The following is an 18,651-nucleotide window of genomic DNA, read 5'->3' on the forward strand; positions in this document are numbered from 1 at the left end:
TGCTTTCAATTCAAAGTTATTACTTTCTCATAATACAATATTTACTTTATACAAAACAAGCATAAGCAGACAATTTTCACATTATACATTCTTTTAAAAAATACAGATCCTTTACATTTTTAAACCTCATTCTTTGGGTGTTGAAGACAATCCTTTGGAAGTGTTTACTCCCTCCTCCCCCATAATTATACTCTTGCGCTTCACGTGATTACTTGACATGCATTTCCTAACCTCCATGTCCCTTAGAGCGTTATGATCGCCTTTGCAACCTTATGTTGTATGAAAAAAACACAACGTACAAAGTAGATAGCACATATAAACTCATGACAATGCACTTGACCACTCCGTAACACAAATAAAAAAGAAGTCTGCACAGGAGCTGTTCTGACTTATTCATTAACTAAATCGGCTGTTCGTTAAAAAAAAAAATCCAGCTCCAGTTGACTGGGTAAGTGTTCTTTTTCCTTCTGGGTAACATAAAGGTTTCAGAGCAACATGGTGATGTAGCTCAAGAAGGCCAGAGAAAGAGAAAGGAGGTGGGAAGTGAAATGATCACTGACATACAGATTGAGTATGCAAACATTATATTTGTATTCCTTAAACATTTCTTTTCCTTGAAACGATACAGAACATTTTTTCTTTACTGATCAAAATAATTCTTACAACAGAATTATAGAGCCTCTCTTTCAGGTACACTCTGTGGGTCCTCAACATGGTAACTTGGTGGTAGCGATTGTTGACCATTTAAGAATCCTCCTCCTTAAACAGCCACAGACCACGATAACATCTACAATGCCCAATTTTTTTTTGTATGCAATGTGTTAGACAAATGCATTTAGAATGCAAAAAAAAAAAGAAAAGCATATCGGCTCAACAAGATCAGGTGAACATGGCTTTGAGAGCCTCCTGGATAATCCATTAAGGACATTAGATTCACTGTTAAACAATGTCCTACTTGTGGGTTGGGAATAGCTATTTGTTAAAAAGATGGAACAATGACCAATAATTGGCATCTTTTGATAAGGAAAAGAGAGGAAAGATGTCTTGCATAGTTCAACATTTTGAGGTTGAAATGGTGAGGATTTTGCAGTAGTGACAAGGATCAAGCTGATCTAACATTCACTGTCGTCCCACCTCCAATCCAAACTCAAACATTGCACCACATACATACATACATACATGTAGAAATACAGCAAACAAGAATGCTTACAAACAACAAAAGAAGCGAAAAAGACACATCAAGAGATCCAAAACCAAGTGCTTACATACTGTATACATAAACACAACAGAACCCTGCCCTATTATCAAAGACAACAGGAAATGAAATCATGCATGGAAGCAATAACAGGAAGCCTCTGCTCTGATGCCTTTTTGATATAAGAAGATGGAACATATTCTTGGAGAGGGCCTTTCCATTAGACAAAAGCCGTTATTAAGAGTGCTGCTCAATGAACACAATAAATTCTATGACAAGCTGGATACATACAGTGATGAACTATGCAGTGCAGAGGGTGTGTAAGGACTGGAAATGGAACACACACACAAGAAATGAATTCACACACAGAACATGGTCATTGGCATGCCATGACACACACACACCAACTGAGCAAACGAAATGGACAGATGTTTTCGTTTTGCCAACTGAGCCTTCTGTGTTATGTGCGTTTGAGACGCTATGGCAACATGTACACAGATTACCAGAGTCATAGAGTAAGTCAAAGGCAAACACGTTCAGAAGAAGAACACTGAAGAGGCAAACTGCCTTCAAACTGTAATCATTGATAGGCTGTAAGGCAATGTAATATATTTACTCTACACATTATGGAAGAGTCTATATCAACTTGCAGGGACACCCATCACATATGCACATCAGAACACAGTTTGTTTGGGGAAGGTCATGAGAGCCTGCACTAATACCACAGTTGGACCATCACAAGGCTTCAATTTTAAAAGCAGAAAACAAAACAAACAAACAAAGTAGTAAACAGACAAAAAAATCTGCATAATTAGTGCATGTCTGCAATCATAGAGAAGGATGCAAAGGGCAGTGTGGGATAGGGTCGGTCTTCAATCTCAAAAACATAAAATATTTCACGCTCTATACAAAAATACAAATTCAAATACAATCTAAAGGAATAATTGTATTTCTATTATCAAATGTGCAATATATACATTTATGATCAACTCATTCACAACACAATACTCACTACAGCAGTGGTGTACAAGCAAGGGCCATATGCTACGGACTACTCATTAGGAGTGGGGTTAGACTAACTACACTGGCGATTGGTAGTGCAAGCCGTTCAGAGATGTAAGACACTACAGAGAGAAGTTAAAGTCGGATGACAGATGCTGGTCAGCAATGACAGGTGATGAGTTTAAGGTCTAAATTAGAGCATTTAATGCTCCAGATCTGGAATTTCATCTACCATAACTTTTATCCCTGAGAGGGTCATGCTGGGTCTGGTTTTGGGTTGTTAGTTAGCAGACAGTAGACTGAAGAGGAGGATGCCAATTTCTGTCCTCAACAGTGAGCATTTTGGGTGATCTTCACATGTTTGTGTGTGCCTCTCTCTGACGTTCACCAACAGAATAAATCTGTTCAATGAATGAAAAAAAAAGAAATCAACTTCGGGAAATTAAATGTTTCTTTTTTCTTCTTCAGTAGAGCACTTCTGGAGCTTATAGCATGCTAACACACAGGCAGCCATGGAGGGGGGTAGGGGGTGGGGATGCGGAAGAGAACGACTGGGCGAAAGCCTGGAATCAGTAACACCATCCTAAAGGAAGGACAGAAGAAACATAAGCCTGAACCTGAGCCTTTTCACTACCCCGAGTGAGAATGCCTTCAGAAGAAACCCACACGCCGTCATAGTTGCAACAGGACTTGGTCTACAAAGCTGGGGTGTAGACATTTTACGAGAGAAAAAAACTAAACGGTAAGAACAGAAGAGCAGATCTGATGATAGCAATTAAGTATTCAAATAAATTAACACATATAAAAATTAAATACTTGTTTAGTTATAGGCAGCTGTTTTTACCAATGTAAAGACTATATTACATATTACATATATTTTTTTAAAAGGCAAGCAAAGTTATTTTTGTCCTTGTCTTTCTTTATAAAAATATTAACAGATAATATAAGTGAAATAAAATAATGTCAAAATTGCAATCACATTTCCTGGACTACACTAGCCTTACATCTATGATCAGCTACTCTTCACGTTGGCATGGCCCACGCTAGACCTTGCTTTAAGGGAAAAAGCTGCATTAACTGCCATTTATAGTGACCTTGCAATGATTTTTTTTTAAAACTACCATCTACTCCATAGAAGACTTCTGCCAACGCCTTTTTTTTTTTTCCTTCGTTGTTGTAGCTATTTGTTTTCATGCAGTACATTCTAGTCAATCCTGGACTAAATGTGTCTATATCAGAGAGCGCTTCTGACTACAGTACATGGATAGGAAACATCATAGTGTGTAATTTCATTACAGTTTGTGGCAAATCAGTGCTTCATGTTCTTTCAGGAACAAAAACCATGTTACACATCATGCAAAAGTGACTATGCAGTCTCGGAAAGAGCTTGATAGAATTTCCTCAAGTACTGGCACATAAATAACTCCAGAGCCAAATTGGGCCAAATCAAGGAATAACCTCTTTTCCCCTGATGACACCACAGAAAAAAAAAAAAAGTGAATCAATCATTAGATGAGTCAATTCAGGCATTGATCACTTTGAAGCTGCATATATAGATATAGACAGAGAGGAGTACTGTTATGACAAGTAACGCAATTTGTCCAGTAACATGTGGCAAGTCAAAAAACTACCTCTCTACCAAAAGGCAGGACAGCCATCGGCTGAGGCTCTGCTTCCACAGCGGCCTGAGACACACTGCGAGGCGGAATCACAAAGCATCACGCTACCCTGCGTTGCATGTGAAACGAGCAACATGCACAGCAGCTTTCTGATCCAGCTTGGTCTGGTGGGACAAACGGGAAATGTTTCTGTGCATTCCATTGATTGGCCACAAGGGGGCTCCGCACATGTGCAACTCACGGCCCAGTTTGTGTGTGTGTGTGTGTGTGTGGGCTTGCGGCACTGGAATAGGAGAGGGAAGAGAGGGATGAGGATGGAAAAAATGATGAGGACGTAGAGGGGGTGGGGGGTTAAGGGAGACGCGGTGGGTGGTACGGGCGGATGTCCTCTATGGGGCGCTGTGGGTGCCTCCCTCGGCCATGGGGAAGTCGTCGGGCACCAGCAGCAGCGCCTCCATGTTGGCCGAGCCCCCAGGGCTCTGCAGCGACAGGAAGTCCGACACGTCCATGATAGCCAACCCGTCCGTTGCTGGCGGGGGGAGGGGGTCCGTGGCAGCCGTCTCAGCTATGGCAAAAGTCTGAGAGCTGACTGTGGAGGCGGAGGACGACGATGATGATGATGATGATGATGATGTTGTTGTTGTTGATGGCGATGACGATGATGAAGGCTGACTGGATGAATGCGTGTGTCCATCATGGGGCGATGGATCGTCCGGCTTATCAGGGGAGCTTTGTGATGGGCTGACAGGAGGGGGTGGGGTTGGGGGTGGAGGGGCAGTCGGAGGAGGGTCTACAGGCTGCTGCTGTGCTGACGAAGAGGATGACGAGTTCTTAGAGGAGGTGGATTCAGAAGTGGAGGAAGAGGAGGTGCCTGCGGCGGCTGCGGCAGCGGTGTCCTTTTTGGAGTCCCTGCAAGCACACGTACACTGGCACGACTCCTCCTGCTTGATGACGATGACCGGCAGGCTCAGGCCGATCTGCTGAACAGGGTTTCCTGCAAGAGGTCACAATCGGACACGTGCAACTTATTCAAACCGCTAGACATACATTACAGTCTGACTCCCACTGAGGTACTGTACTGAAAATAAAACATCACATTAACACCACAGGAAAAACATCAGAAGTGAAAGATGGAATCAGTCAGTTGTACCTGAAGTTCCTCCAACAGGGATGGCTGTGGTGAAGAACACTTTCTCCATCGTAGTACCCTGTAGTTGGAAATACACACAAAGCACCCGTGAAAAGCTTTTACAGGTGGTAAAGGGAAAACAAGGAGCAGGAATCCTTGACTGATCAAAATCACCTCTACTCTTTTTTTTTTAAAAGCACATGAACCACAGATGAAGACAGGGGAAAAAAAGGGTTGCATTGAACGGTGACCAAAAACCAAACACTTTCAACGTTTAAATGTCTAAACTAATAAGACTAGAGGAAAGGAGAGAGATTTCAGAGAACTCTGATTAGAAGAGCTCTGGCAAGACTGCACAGGTGGTGGAGATGGCTGGTGTCACGACAGACCTCCAGCTTTAGAGTCTCACCTGCTGCTCTGAGTTGATCTGCGAGTTGGCGACACTGCTGAGGATCCACTGGAGGTCCTGGTTGGAGACGACCAGGCCCGGCGGCAGCATGCCGTGCGTGGGTGTTATGGTGATGGTAGTAGTAGTGGGAGGAGGAGGAGGAAGAGGAGGAGGAGGGGGAGGTGCGGTCACACTGGGAGGGTCTGTCTCCGTGGCGACAACCGTTGAGGCGCTGGCTGGCACCGTGGGGACTGCGTCGGGTACCGGCGGTGGCACAGTCGCCGCGACAGGCTGTGCTGCCGAGCTGCCATCTTGCTGGAGAAACTTAGGCTGCAGCGCCACATAGTGCTGAGGGCCAGTCGCTACAGGCACCGCGGAGATGGTCTGAAGCTCTGACTTCACAGAGGCGCTCAGGGGCACGAAGGTGGAGCTTGGGGGGGTGGGGAGCGGCGTGGTGGAGGAGGGCTGCGAGGGCACAGACACCGCCTGCAGGGACACGTCCAGGGACAAGACCGGGGTGGCCAGGGACGAGGAAGAGGAGGATGAGGAAGGGGCCTGCGAGAAGGTGGGGAGTAGGGCCGGGGTGTCCGGCACAGCAGGCTGAGAGGGGGTGTCCAGGCCAAACGCCTCCACTAAGCTATCTGTGACAGTGACAGGGAGGAGAGCAAAAGACAGAACCACACACCGAAACAGAGAGGGAAAGATAGAGGGACAGAGCAAAAATAATTAAAAAGTGAGTGAGTGAGTAAGTTAACAAATCCAAAGAAAAGAAGAACGAAAGAAAGCTTGTAAAAACTGAAGTGGCCAGAGACGATGACAACGGACTGCAGGCTGATTTGTCTAGAGAGGCACTTGCCAGTGGGCTGGACGTCATCTTGACTGACGCTGTTGTCGGGGCTCTGAAACATCAGCTCAAATATCCTCACTGGGGTCACACTGTTCAGGTCCAGACTGTGACACTGCCATGGAGACAAAACCAGCAAACACATGTAGGTCTCAAACACAACCACACAACAACAACAACAACATCGACTACAACTGCTGCAACTACATGAACAAAACTACCTCCGGTAAACAAATAAATCATTTCACACACTGTGTTTATCTGATATTACTCTCGTATAACAGATCTAATAATGACATGCATGTGATCATATAAATAGAAAAAAAACAACTTGTAGGTGCTCACATTGTGGAGGTTTTCTCGGAGCTCTGAATCCGTTGAGATGAGGCTCAGATCACTGAGGCAAAGCGAGTGGTTTGCGTCCTGTAATGATCAACAACAGACACTCAGACATAGCAATTATTTCTTGCTTTTCTGTAATTGCCACAGGTTCACCAGCATCAACAGGAAACAGTGATTTTGGGGAACTAAATTACCTTCTCATTATTATACTGCCATTACAATTTTTTTTCAATTTGACAAGCAATGTGGTTGAGATTGTGCCTGTGTGTGACCACACGAGTGTAATTATTTATGTAAATTCACTATGTATGTCTGATAACACAGGACGTGTGGGTGTGTGTGTGTGTGTGTGTGTGTGTGTGTGTGTGTGTGTGTGTGTGTGAAGGCAGGAGCAGAGCGATGGTGTGAGACAAGCAGGCCCACTGGCTGCTCACTTCAGATAGCGGGTGACTGAGGTTGACAGTGAAGGGGGTGCCTTTGTCGTGACCACGGACATGGCTCTTTAGGCTGTACTGAGAGCTGAAGGCCTTCGCACAGCCATCACTGGGACAGCCGAAAGGCTTCTCGCCTGAGAACAGACAGAGAAAGGTGGAGGGAAAGAGAGAGGAGGAGAAGGGAGGGAGAGAGCACAAAGTAAAGCCTGTTGAGTGAAATGCATTGTGAAGATATTCAGGAAATGGCATTTTTAATGACATGCAAATGTCTTCCTCGTCCAGTTATGTGTCTTTTTAAACAAGCAGCTTTCGTCAGAGACCTACATTGAAGCTTTGATAGTAAGCTTTTAGTGATGAATATGAAGGGTAAAATAGAAGATCATACAAGCCAAGTTGAGGGTGTATGCGTGTGCGAGATACCCATTTTAGTGTCTCGAATAAAGCTTTCTCTCTTTGAAACTCTGACTAGAAGGCCAGAATTCCAATACCTCTTAGTTACCGACGATGCAACTGGTGTTTTGTGGGTGCTATTTAAAAAAGCTGCCATATCAGGCCCTGTGAGTCATCTGTTTCTCAAACTACAGTTTCTGATGTTCTCATCCACCTGCACAGTTATGCACCAGGGCCTCATGCTCCACTTTGTATCCCCGGTTAGAGACAGTTTGCACTGTTCTGGCAAGGATGTGGTGCACACATTTGGGAGATATCTTCAGTTTCTTGCCAATTTCTTGCATGGAAGAACCTTAATTTCTTAAGAGAAATAACTGACTGACGCATTTCTGAAGAAAGCTATTTCTCTTGACCATTTTAATATGTATGAACAATATGTTGCAGCCCCACAAGCCGGGTCTGGCACTCCAGATACTTAAGAAGTCCAAAGAATTTGCTTCCTTAAATAGCACAACAGTCTTCACAGAAGACTAGAAAGAATTTCTGTGACCTGCATGGTGAACTTTCAGTAGCGGATGTTTTTATTTGGCTTGTTGTAAGCCCTTTATCGTGTAGTATGAGCATGGAGCTCTTAAGAAACGATTTGCTTCTGATGGTTTTGTGGTCATTGCAGGTAGGCTATATACTTTTGGTGAGTAACCCTGTAGTGTTTTGAGTGTTGCAGTTGAGTGTGTGTGTGTGTGTGTGTGTGTGTGTGTCTGTGTGTGTGTGTGTGTGTGTGCATGCCCACTTTGTGCATCTAGATTTGCCCTATTTTTGTATACTCTGCGGTCTGGCTCCAATATATGTTGAGGCCACACAAGTCGGGTCGTAACACTCCAGATACTCAAGTAGCCCAAAGAAGGCCCTTTTTTTAAACAGCAAACCTAATTGTAAAAGGATTTCTAATGATGAATTGTCATTTGAAACATGATCATTTAGGATTACTTAACATAATGAAACACAGAAGTGATGGGGGCAGAAAATAGGCCTTTTATGCCAAATGTTCCATTTGAAATAAACCAAAAATAATGTATGTGCATGTATGTATATGTGTGTGTGTGTATATACACATAAATAATAGAGAGAGAGAGAGAGAGAGAAAGATGAATGATACATAACAAGCTTGCAGCTCTGCTTGCCCTCCGGGGTCTCCCCGGGTGTAATTAATGGGGTTGTCAAGCCTGGGTGAAAACGCCACATCGTATGACGTTTTCACCCAGGCTTGACAACCCCATTAATTGGAAACCGGTCGTGACGGTAGCGGACGTCTTATAAAACGTACTATTGCCCAAAGCCGTCCGGTGAGACGGCGAGCCTCACCTGTGTGTGTTCGTACGTGGGTCTTTAGGTGGTGGCTGGCTGCAAATGCTTTGCCACATCCATCATGGTCACACCTAGAGAGAGAGAGAGAGAGAGGGAGAAGAGGAGTATAATGATTCATTGCATGTTGCCTAACCTATGAAAAGTCTTCAACCAAATAACAAAGCTGTACCAAACTGGGAACAGTATGACAAGGTTCTTTTGAAGGTGAGAGATATACTGAAAAGCAGTCATCTCGTCACCCTTTACAAGAAAACACTAAAATCAGTGCACAAGTATCATGAATGACTAAGCTCATTCACTGATGATTCATTAAACAAACATACAAACAAACCAACAAACAATACCAAACAAACCAACAAACAAAGAGTGCCGACTCACCGGAAGGGCTTCTCTCCCGTGTGCGTGCGGATGTGCTTCCGCAGGTCGCTGAGCGTGGTAAAGTACTTGGTGCATCCCTCCGACTCACAGTTGAACGTCTTCCCCGTGTGCAGCCGCTGGTGGGCTTTCAGTCTGCCCACGATGCCGAGGAGGAAGAGGGCGAGGAGGGGAGCATGTCAGATACATAGACAGATGCACAATTCAAACAGCCTTCTTGCTGACGTGCCCTTTTAATACATTGCTGTCATTAAAAGTGAACATCAGCCCCTTTCACTGAAATGCATCAGCACGCAAGTGCCATTCCCCAAATCCAGTGTGACTCAGGGAAAGTGCACAAGGCTTTTGGATCCTATTAAAAAAGTTCAGTGTTGCGCTTCAGTGGCTTCCTTCATGCCTGGTGAACACTGGGTAAGTCTTAAAACAGGACAGCAAACTTTTAAGGTAAATGACATATGCCTGCTATTGGGTGACAGATTACTTGGCATTCTTAAAAAACGAATTAAATGAATAATAATAATTAGCAAAGATTATGAGCTTTCACCAGATTAAATCGAGTTACTCTGGTATGAACAGCATGTCTCCTCATTAATACACCAGAGCACCATTAATGCACGTTACTGGCACAATCCTGCTGGCAACTACAGCACAGGGGAACAATGAGGTAGATGATGATCCCAAAAAAAACCTGCATAATCTAGCCCTCTTCACCCCCTTCACTCTTCCCCCATCATGACCTCTATTAATGGCCCGCTCTGGCCTCCCATGGCTGCTTGTCTGGTGCTGCTTCTCTTGCCTGGCGGTGCAGGCAGGTACACAAGTTGTCTTTTCCGGTGTGTGTGGCCCAGGGCAGTGGGGCTGAGATTAGCCGGCCAGAGGAGGGAAGCTAACAGGAAGTAGTGCGGTGTGGCGTGTAAAAGGCTAATGCGGCCTGACAGAGGGTCAATAACATGCAGCCATACTCTTACACCAGCCAACACAGCAGCCACAGCACGAGTAGCTGCAGCCATACTCTTCCACCAGCCAACACAGCAGCAACAGCACGAGTAGCTGCAGCCATACTCTTCCACCAGCCAACAGAGCAGCAACAGCACGAGTAGCTGCAGCCATACTCTTCCACCAGCCAACACAGCAGCCACAGCACGAGTAGCTGCAGCCATACTCTTCCACCAGCCAACACAGCAGCAACAGCACGAGTAGCTGCAGCGGGGGAGTGAGTAGAGCCAAGCTGATAGATCAGCAGTCTGCAAAGAGGCCTGGAGAACGGCGGAGAGGAGACCATTAAAAAGCTGAGAGAGAGCGAGAGCGAGATCCCGAGAGAGCCCCAGCTTACGCTTAGCCAAGCTACACAGCCTGATTTATGTGCATATCAGATGAATGCAAATGACCAGCCATGCAAAAACAGCTTTACGGGGAAAAAACTAAATAAAGAGAGGAGGAGACTAATGGATGCGTGTTTACGACAAGAAACGACAATTCTGCGAGAAACAGCTGTGAGATTGCACATCGGGTTATTTCCTGCATGTACAGTACCTGCTGAAATAACATTGTGAGGAAGAACTTTACTTGCAATATCACTGATTACGAGCAATTCCACTCGTCATGAGCCACAATACACATACAATATGAAAAAGTAAACAATGCATTTAAGCAGGTCAAGCCACTGCAACAGTGAGTTACAGAAACCGTGGATAGTGTCATGACGCAATTCTTGACTCGGCTCACTATTACAACATTTGCTTTCAAATGTGCCACGTGACAACATGTGACAATACCACAAGAACCAGAACCAATTGTAACAAACTCGGCATTTGTGGATACACGTGTGGGTTCACCCACGAAATTGGACCGGCTACAATGGACGCAAGCATTCTTCTTATGTGTATAGAACCTCCTACTTCCCTGAGGGCCTCGATAGTGTCAACACAGCATTGTTATGAATAGAAATGTTCACTGTACTGTTTCTAATTCTACGTGTTCACCATTCGGCACACAGGTCTGGAGTCAGCTCTGACCTGTAGAGTGTGTTGAAGGCCTTTTCACAGCCCTGCACATCGCACTCGAAGGGCTTCTCCTTGGTGTGCACGCGCACATGGATCTTGAGGCTGTAGGAGGTGAGGAAGGCCTTGCCGCAGCCCGACTGGTTGCACACGAATGTGTACTCGCCGCGATGCGTCTTCTGGTGCGTGCGCAGGTTCCCTGCCGTGCTGTAGGTCCGCGTGCAGCCTTCAAACGTGCACTGGTATCGCTTCACCTGAGGGAGGGAGAGAGCAAACACAAAGGGTGACGATGAGGATGAGTTGCTGTTCATTGAGGAGATGTTTGAACATATACGTAGCAGCTGCCTTGACATCAGCTGAACAGTAGTTCATGAAATGCACTTCCTCTTACTACTCAAGTTCAGGGCATATACAGTATTTAACAAATGTTTAAAACTTTAAAAGACAAGGTCTTCAAGTTCTGCTTTTGTGAAAAAAATCTTCTTGCTAGGTAAACTTTCACGATAAGCACGTCTAAAGGCAAGGAGTTTTATTTTGAGTTTTAAGTATGATGATGCAATAGAAAGCTTGGGTCTGTCGGCAGCTATCAAACAAAACCTTAAAATTATACATCTCAGTTACTCAAAGGTTATACATGACACAGAATTATTAAACACAACCCTGAAACCTGTAGCAACCTGACCAGTAAACAAGACAGGCACACAAAAAACCCTCTGAAGTGGCACCATGCTGCATCAAAACAACAAGCAGGCTCCAAGGGGAAGGCCAAATTAGCTTCTGAATGAGAAGAGTTCTTTAATAATGGATTCCTATTACAGGCTGCATAATTATTGGGTGCTCTCAGATAGCTTGTGATGTTAAGATTCCAGAAGCTGCTGCTGTGACCTCACTCACAGGTTGTGAACCCAGGGACACTGTTGGCTGTGGTCGCTCAACGGGAGCAGGCGGTGTGGCACTTTGAGTGGGGCCAGAGTGGGTAAGACCAGCCATGCCATCCATCCACAATCCCCCCAACCCCTCCTTCCACCACCCACCCTCATCCCCCCACCTCTTCTCTCGGTGACCCGGTCCCATCCTTTGCCATTCTCCTGCCCTGCTCAGCATTCTGCTGCACCACAGCGTCAGGCAAAATGCAACCCCTCTGTACTCTGCCTGTTAAATAGCCTAAGGGGAAGCCATATTAAGACATATGCTTTCCTCTTGTCTTGCCCTTTCTCTCTCTCTCTGTTCTCTGTTATGTGCTCCTGTATGCCCTTAACGCATGGACAAATGAGGTTTTCCATGTTGCAGGATGAAGAGCTTGTCCCTTTTGCACTCTGTCCCTCCTATGACTTCATCACAGTTTGGCAATTGGGGGAGGGGGGTGCTTTCTGCTCGCTATGGTGTGCTGTGCAACCCTATCAAGCCTGTGGCGGTTTGACCTGGCGGACCTCTGCATGAGCAGTCACCAGCTTACACGCATCACATAAGCCCAGTGTCTCTTTCTCTTTCCCTCTCTCTCTCACACACACACACTCACATGTACACAGAGAGAGAGAGAGAGAGAGAGAGAGAGAGAGAGAGAGAGAGAGAGAGAGAGAAAGAGAGAGAGAGAGGCCACTTGGAACAAAGAAGAAAGGGCATCATAGCTAGGCAGTGTTATTTTTAGCTCTTCCATTTTCAAATGTCACACGCTGCCCTGCTGAGCTTCTAGTCATCTCTGAATGTGTATGTCCATCACACCAGCAGATCACAACATCCAAACATGTTGTGATCTGCTGAAGGGTCTTTATGCAAAGTCAGAAATACACAAATGCCCCCCAAAAAGGCCAAAACAAAAGCAGGCACAAGAGATGCAAGTTGTAGAAGAAGTACTGCACTAAATTCAGACTTCGTATGATGTGATTAAGTAGCGTCCACAGACTGAGACTGGTCGAAAACTGATGCGTGCACCCCCCCACCCCCCAAACACACACACACACACACACACACACCTACCTAAAGAAAACCCAAGCCTGGAGATGCTCAAGAGCTGCCCATTGGATTTTCAGTGAAGTGTGTTACAGCTTGGAGGTTGAGGAGGGGGGCTGGGGGGGCTTAGGCCCTGTCCCTATTACCCCCTGATTGATCTGACACTGCCTGTACGAGTCTGAGCCACTGAGTCATAATTCCCTGAACTGGCTGGGCTGGCGACTGAATGTGACTCATGTGATTAAGCAGGAAATGGGGTGGGGAGAAGGGGACATTTGTTAAGAGACGCATGAGTAGGCCTATTTACCTTCAGTGCAAAACTAATTAATTTTACAAAACATAGGTTAATAGCCAAGCTTTAAGGATCGGACTCAGGAAGCAATCGCTCACCACTCCTTTGTGCCAAGTCAAGCTGATGTGGTGAATGGATTTGCAATGGGTCAGAACCTAAAACCCCAGAGAGAGAAAGTAGATGGAGGTAGGGTGTGCTAGGGGCAAAGCCAGGCAGTTGCCTCAGACACACACACACACACACACACACACACACACAGTGCAGCTGCTCACATGGGAGCAGGTCAGAGGGCGATAGAATGTCCAGTGTCTGTCTAGACAATCCCCTTCACACTACATCCCTGCTGCTGTCCAAAGGTCACACACAAGAGGAGAGCAGGCAAAGGCCGTCTCATATGCCCTCTGAGGTGCACGGGCCCGCTGCACTATGGGCTGCAAGTGACATCTGACAAAGGGGCTGATTTCTGGATGAGGACGGCAAAGATTTATCCATCAGAAAAGATGACCCAGGGTTCTACCTAAGGCACCATAGAATGATTGAGTCATCTAGCCTGGCTCCCTTTGAAGCCTAGTAATGAAATCACGGAGGACAGCCCAAACAACAAACCTCTGGTAAGAGACAGCACACTGCAAATTGCTGACGGTAAATGTGTGTCATTTGTTATTATTATCATTTAATTGTTGTATTTTCAGATGCATTGGCCATTGAAAACCCCATATTGGTCTATCACAAACACACACATACACACACACACACACACACGCATACACACACACAGACAGACACACAGAAACACACACTCACACACACACTGGCCTACTTTCCATCCCTTTGAGAGCATCTTAGGTTTAATGAGCTGGTAGAGTAGATTGGTATGTAGCAGCCCCCATAACAAAACCACATACATCAAAATCACACATTGATGCACACCAAAACCACCACAACAAAACAAAAACAAACAGCTAGAAGGGAGCTATTTAGGCTACGTTAAAAACAGCAATGCCACCAAAACACAAACACACCAGTAAACACAATCAATACTACCAAGCAGCCGGAAAGTCTCGACACCAGCACAAAACCATAGCGTATTCACTTCAACACAAATCGGTGTGCCATTATACTACACCAGATCGATGCATAGCGCAGATTGAGTTCAGTGAGGAGAAAACACCAGCGATGCACATGCCAGAGGCCAGACAACAATTTTCAGCACTCCTGTTGGTGTGTTTGGGCTGGGAGCTGTGTGTGTGTTTGTGTGTGTGTGTGTGTGTGTGTGTGTGTTTGAAGGAGGGGGGGAGGGAGATAAGAGATCTATCATATGAAACCACGTGGAATAGGAAGGCCTGTGGGGCATTCCACTCCGTGAACAAACAACGGCCTCTCATTCTCAGAAGTTTCTCTTCACAATCACCACTAAATGAGAGTACCTCTGTCTATGAAAACCATGATGAAATCAGGCAGCTGTGTAAAGGCAAGATGCAGATCTATGGCCAGGAAATACAATAGACACTGAGCTTCCGAAGGCCTTATATTAGCAGTGTGCATATTGTTCAAATCTCTAGTGTTGATATTGAAATAAAATGGTATGATATTGATATTGAATCAAAACATGCAGAAAAGCAAACATGGGCTTGATGGGTAGACAAACCTGGAGATTTTTTCAGCTGTACAAAGAGAAAGTAGGAGTGAGCAAAGAAGGAGAAGTGAAAGAGAAAGACTGCTATACACAATCAACTTTCAATTGCACGGTGGGAGGATTATGATGCTTACATTTCAATGAAGGGCTTTTCTAACATAACGATTTTCTCTAGCGGGGAGGCCCCTCACCTCTCTCTGCCTAGTCTCCGGGCACTCGGAGTGCAGGGTGAGCGTGGCTCCCTCTATGTTGCGCGGCATGGGTGTAGAGCCCGGGTTGATGGTGAACTGGATCTGATCCGGTGAGATGGTGTGGTGCACGTAGCCATGGGACATGCCGTCCGGGTCGCCCATGAAGACCAACGTGCCGCCCTCATCATCGTCGTCATCATCATCGTCCCCCTCCCCTTCGTCCAGGAAGGTCATCCTGTCCTCGTCGCAGTCTGCCCCGCAGTGGCCATCCTCCTCCCCCTCCTCGTCCAGCCGGATTGGGTCCTGCTCGATGAGCACTGTGGTGCGGTCATAGATGCGGCCCATGCAGGACGTGGAGGGGTGTATCAGACTGCCTCCGTCGTCGCCACAGCCGTCATTGTCGTCCAGGTCATTGTCGTCCTCATCGTCGTCCCTGCCATAACCGCCAATATTATCATCCTCGTCCAGCGCCACCTCCTCGAAGCACATGGCCGACTCGGGGAGGGAGCCATTTTCGCCCATGGTAGCTTCAACGCTGTCAGCTGACGCTCACGCCCAGGCGGCCGTCCACCAGCTGACGTTACCTATGGAGAGATGTGCACGTGAGACCAGGAACAGAGTTAGGCAAACACACACACGCAGTGCATGACCTGATTTCAAAGCAGTCTACTTCTGTTTCCTCTGCATATATGCTGACCCAGAGAGATCACTGAAACTAACAAAGAAAAAGTGAAACGTTTAAAGAATCATGGCCTAAGAGTGCAGCATCCTCACATCTTTCTTGACCACAGATATCAATATATGGAAGTACTTCACTTCATCCAACCTATTGACAGAACCTCAATGTATTCTCAAAATATGGTACTGATGGGGGATTGATGATAAATCCCTCTGAAAAGGAAATGATCCATTACCCAATGATATTTCACTTACTCATAGCACAACCTCTCAGTTTACGAGTGCTGGCATTCATTGACAGGGGCGTACCTACAAACTGTGGGCTCCTTGACAAATGTCAATATCTACAGTGGAAATCTGCCTGGCCTGTTCCAGTCCCTGTTCACTGAAATGTAATGGCAGACTGCCGATACAATGCTAGTAAGTTTGCATTGGTTTAAGCTTCCTTGCTATCACGCCCGCTTCCCATGCCCGAGGTTGCGAGTTCGAGTCCGGTGATGAGTCCGGTGTGAGGCTATGCTTGTCAACATAAACGCAAACACCACCGTTACACAAACATTGCCTGAAAGTACATGAAGCACAGACAAACAACTCATAAACCGTCCTACGAATCCATGTAGTGAATATGTTTGTTGTCAAATTTGAGTTTGCAAGGGAGAAGGGTCCTGCACTCGTTTGATAGGTAAATCGAAATATCTATGCATGCAGGGCAGAGCTGTTATAGGACGGAGAGCTAATGATTTCCCACCTGCCTGACAATTGCGCACAACAAAACATACGATCAAAGCCGTACAAAAACACTAATGACAGCATTACATTACTGAAGCAAACATAATACGTCGAAAATCAGAGCACTGCCAAAAGACCGAAAGTCATCAGACCGAACAAAAACGGTGAGATATTGTCTAGACTTGGCTATTGACAAAGTTCGGTAGGATGATTTCACTTATTTTAGGTAATAGCAAGAAGTTGTTCAAGATAACTGCAAAGGCAAGACAACAAGAGGCAACAACTGGCTACCTGTCCAGTTCAAAACTAATGACTAATGATAATGTTAGCCATCTAGCAAACGTAGCAAAAACATGCTTCCCTTTTATCCTTTCTAGTTTTTTTTGCGAATGTGACCCCTTATTAGACAAGCTATCGTTAGATATAACTAGCTACCTCCCGTTCATTTTCCAGAACTTTCGGAATTCACCACTCACTGACATGTCACGAGACCTCTCCACAGCTCCATTTATGCTATTTAAATATTATCCTGCGTGGTTAATATTTTTAGTCCCTGGCTGACTGATACACCAACTTCACAGTGTATGTAAAGTTAGTCTGTTTTCAACTTTTTTACAAGTAATGACCCAATTACTTTGCAACTACATGTCGTATTAGCGCGGCTAGGGAAGTTAACCTTGCTTTTGCCACATATCTCACTGAAAGGATCCAAGTTCGTAAGCTTGAAGCTAGCATACAGTTTAGCTAGCGACCACTACACTATGTACGAATAATACACCTCGTCGTTATGACAGCAGAGTTTTATTTCAAGTCTGACCATATTAGAAACGAACTGTTTTATCGACACTTTAGATTACAGATTCCACGCTTACTCAAATGAACGGACATACAAATGGAGAACGCATCTTACTGTTAGCCAGTTCGCTACCAATCAGCCTTTAGAGCCACTCCTATTAGCTTACTTACCACCAAGCTAACCAGTTAGCCAAAATGTTAGCCTTCAACCATAGCCATAAGACCAGTGAAACACAACTAGCATTCTAGGTCCAGGTAATGCACACTAGTTAACGAGGTTACTACACTGCACACAACCCTGTTCATATTGTTAACCGTATAAAGTAAACTGTACTGGCATAACATCATTAATCTATCGGAAAGAGCCAGAGATGGGTAACCGAGCAGTCCTAGCTACAAATGCTACATTCTAATGAGCGGCATCCTTCAGTTCAGCTCTAACTAGCTAGCCTGCTCATCTTTCTAATGAACACACCAAGGAAAAACTAGGGACACATAGCAACACGCATAAACAAAACGGCCAAATCAACCTGGAGTGCAAGAATTTAATGATTTTATCATCTCATCAGAGCATAATTATTTCACACCTACCAGTGTTGAAAAGACCCCAAGCGGTTTTGTTCAGATTGCGAGCACTTTCTTTCCTTACAGTCCCCAGCAGTACCATGATTAAACAACAACGTCAAATTTCAGCTTCCTCCTCTGGAGCATTATGGGAAGCATTCATTCCAAATGGACTTGCTGTCAACTGCTCTATTACACTCATCATGACTTTGCTGAATGGTACACAAATCTGTCTAATTGTCATTTGATACAAGTCAGGGATAGATCATTATAGAGACCATAGACGTAATTATCTAACTCATTTTTAGTGGTAAAGCTAGTTTCTTAGTGGTACTATGTGTGGTATTGTTCCATGCAAATACAATAATTTCCCACTCAAATAACGCCTATTCAGTATAATTCCAGTGGCATCCATGTTAATTGTTCCACACATATCATGATAGAATCATGAAGTTGGCAATTCCTAAAACTGCAAACCCTCTACATTTTTACCACAACTTACAAGCCCTACAATAACTTTTTAATTCTGAAGGATCGAATTTTCCAACCTTCCCTTCTATTCTGTGCCTCCCATTTCTTTTCCACAGGTGTTTAAATGCATTTATTTCTGCAAGGCAGGAGCTGTGTATTGGATCTCCAATACAGTATACTAGATATTTAACACTTAATATTTATAAAAAATAATATACTCAGCAGTGTTCCAGGGGAAAAAAACAAAACACATCAACATAGT

The 18,651-nt window shown here is 45.0% G+C and overlaps 1 protein-coding gene across 1 annotated transcript; it reads right to left on the reverse strand.

Annotated features, from left to right (window-relative positions):
* Positions 1-3,939: 3,939 nt before the first annotated feature.
* mtf1 (metal-regulatory transcription factor 1) lies at positions 3,940-18,003 on the reverse strand. Its single transcript, XM_080857684.1, has 11 exons — positions 17,946-18,003; positions 15,153-15,736; positions 11,099-11,337; positions 9,087-9,218; positions 8,706-8,779; positions 6,954-7,087; positions 6,523-6,600; positions 6,186-6,292; positions 5,355-5,970; positions 4,967-5,024; positions 3,940-4,810 (listed from the first exon to the last, which is right to left on the reverse strand). Exons 2-11 carry the CDS (start codon positions 15,672-15,674, stop codon positions 4,206-4,208), a joined length of 2,565 nt encoding a protein of 854 aa, XP_080713810.1. The 5' UTR covers positions 15,675-15,736; positions 17,946-18,003; the 3' UTR covers positions 3,940-4,205.
* Positions 18,004-18,651: the final 648 nt, after the last annotated feature.

The sequence above is a fragment of the Sprattus sprattus genome (assembly GCF_963457725.1).
Source record: "Sprattus sprattus genome assembly, chromosome: 19".
Taxonomy (NCBI): Eukaryota; Metazoa; Chordata; class Actinopteri; order Clupeiformes; family Clupeidae; genus Sprattus; species Sprattus sprattus.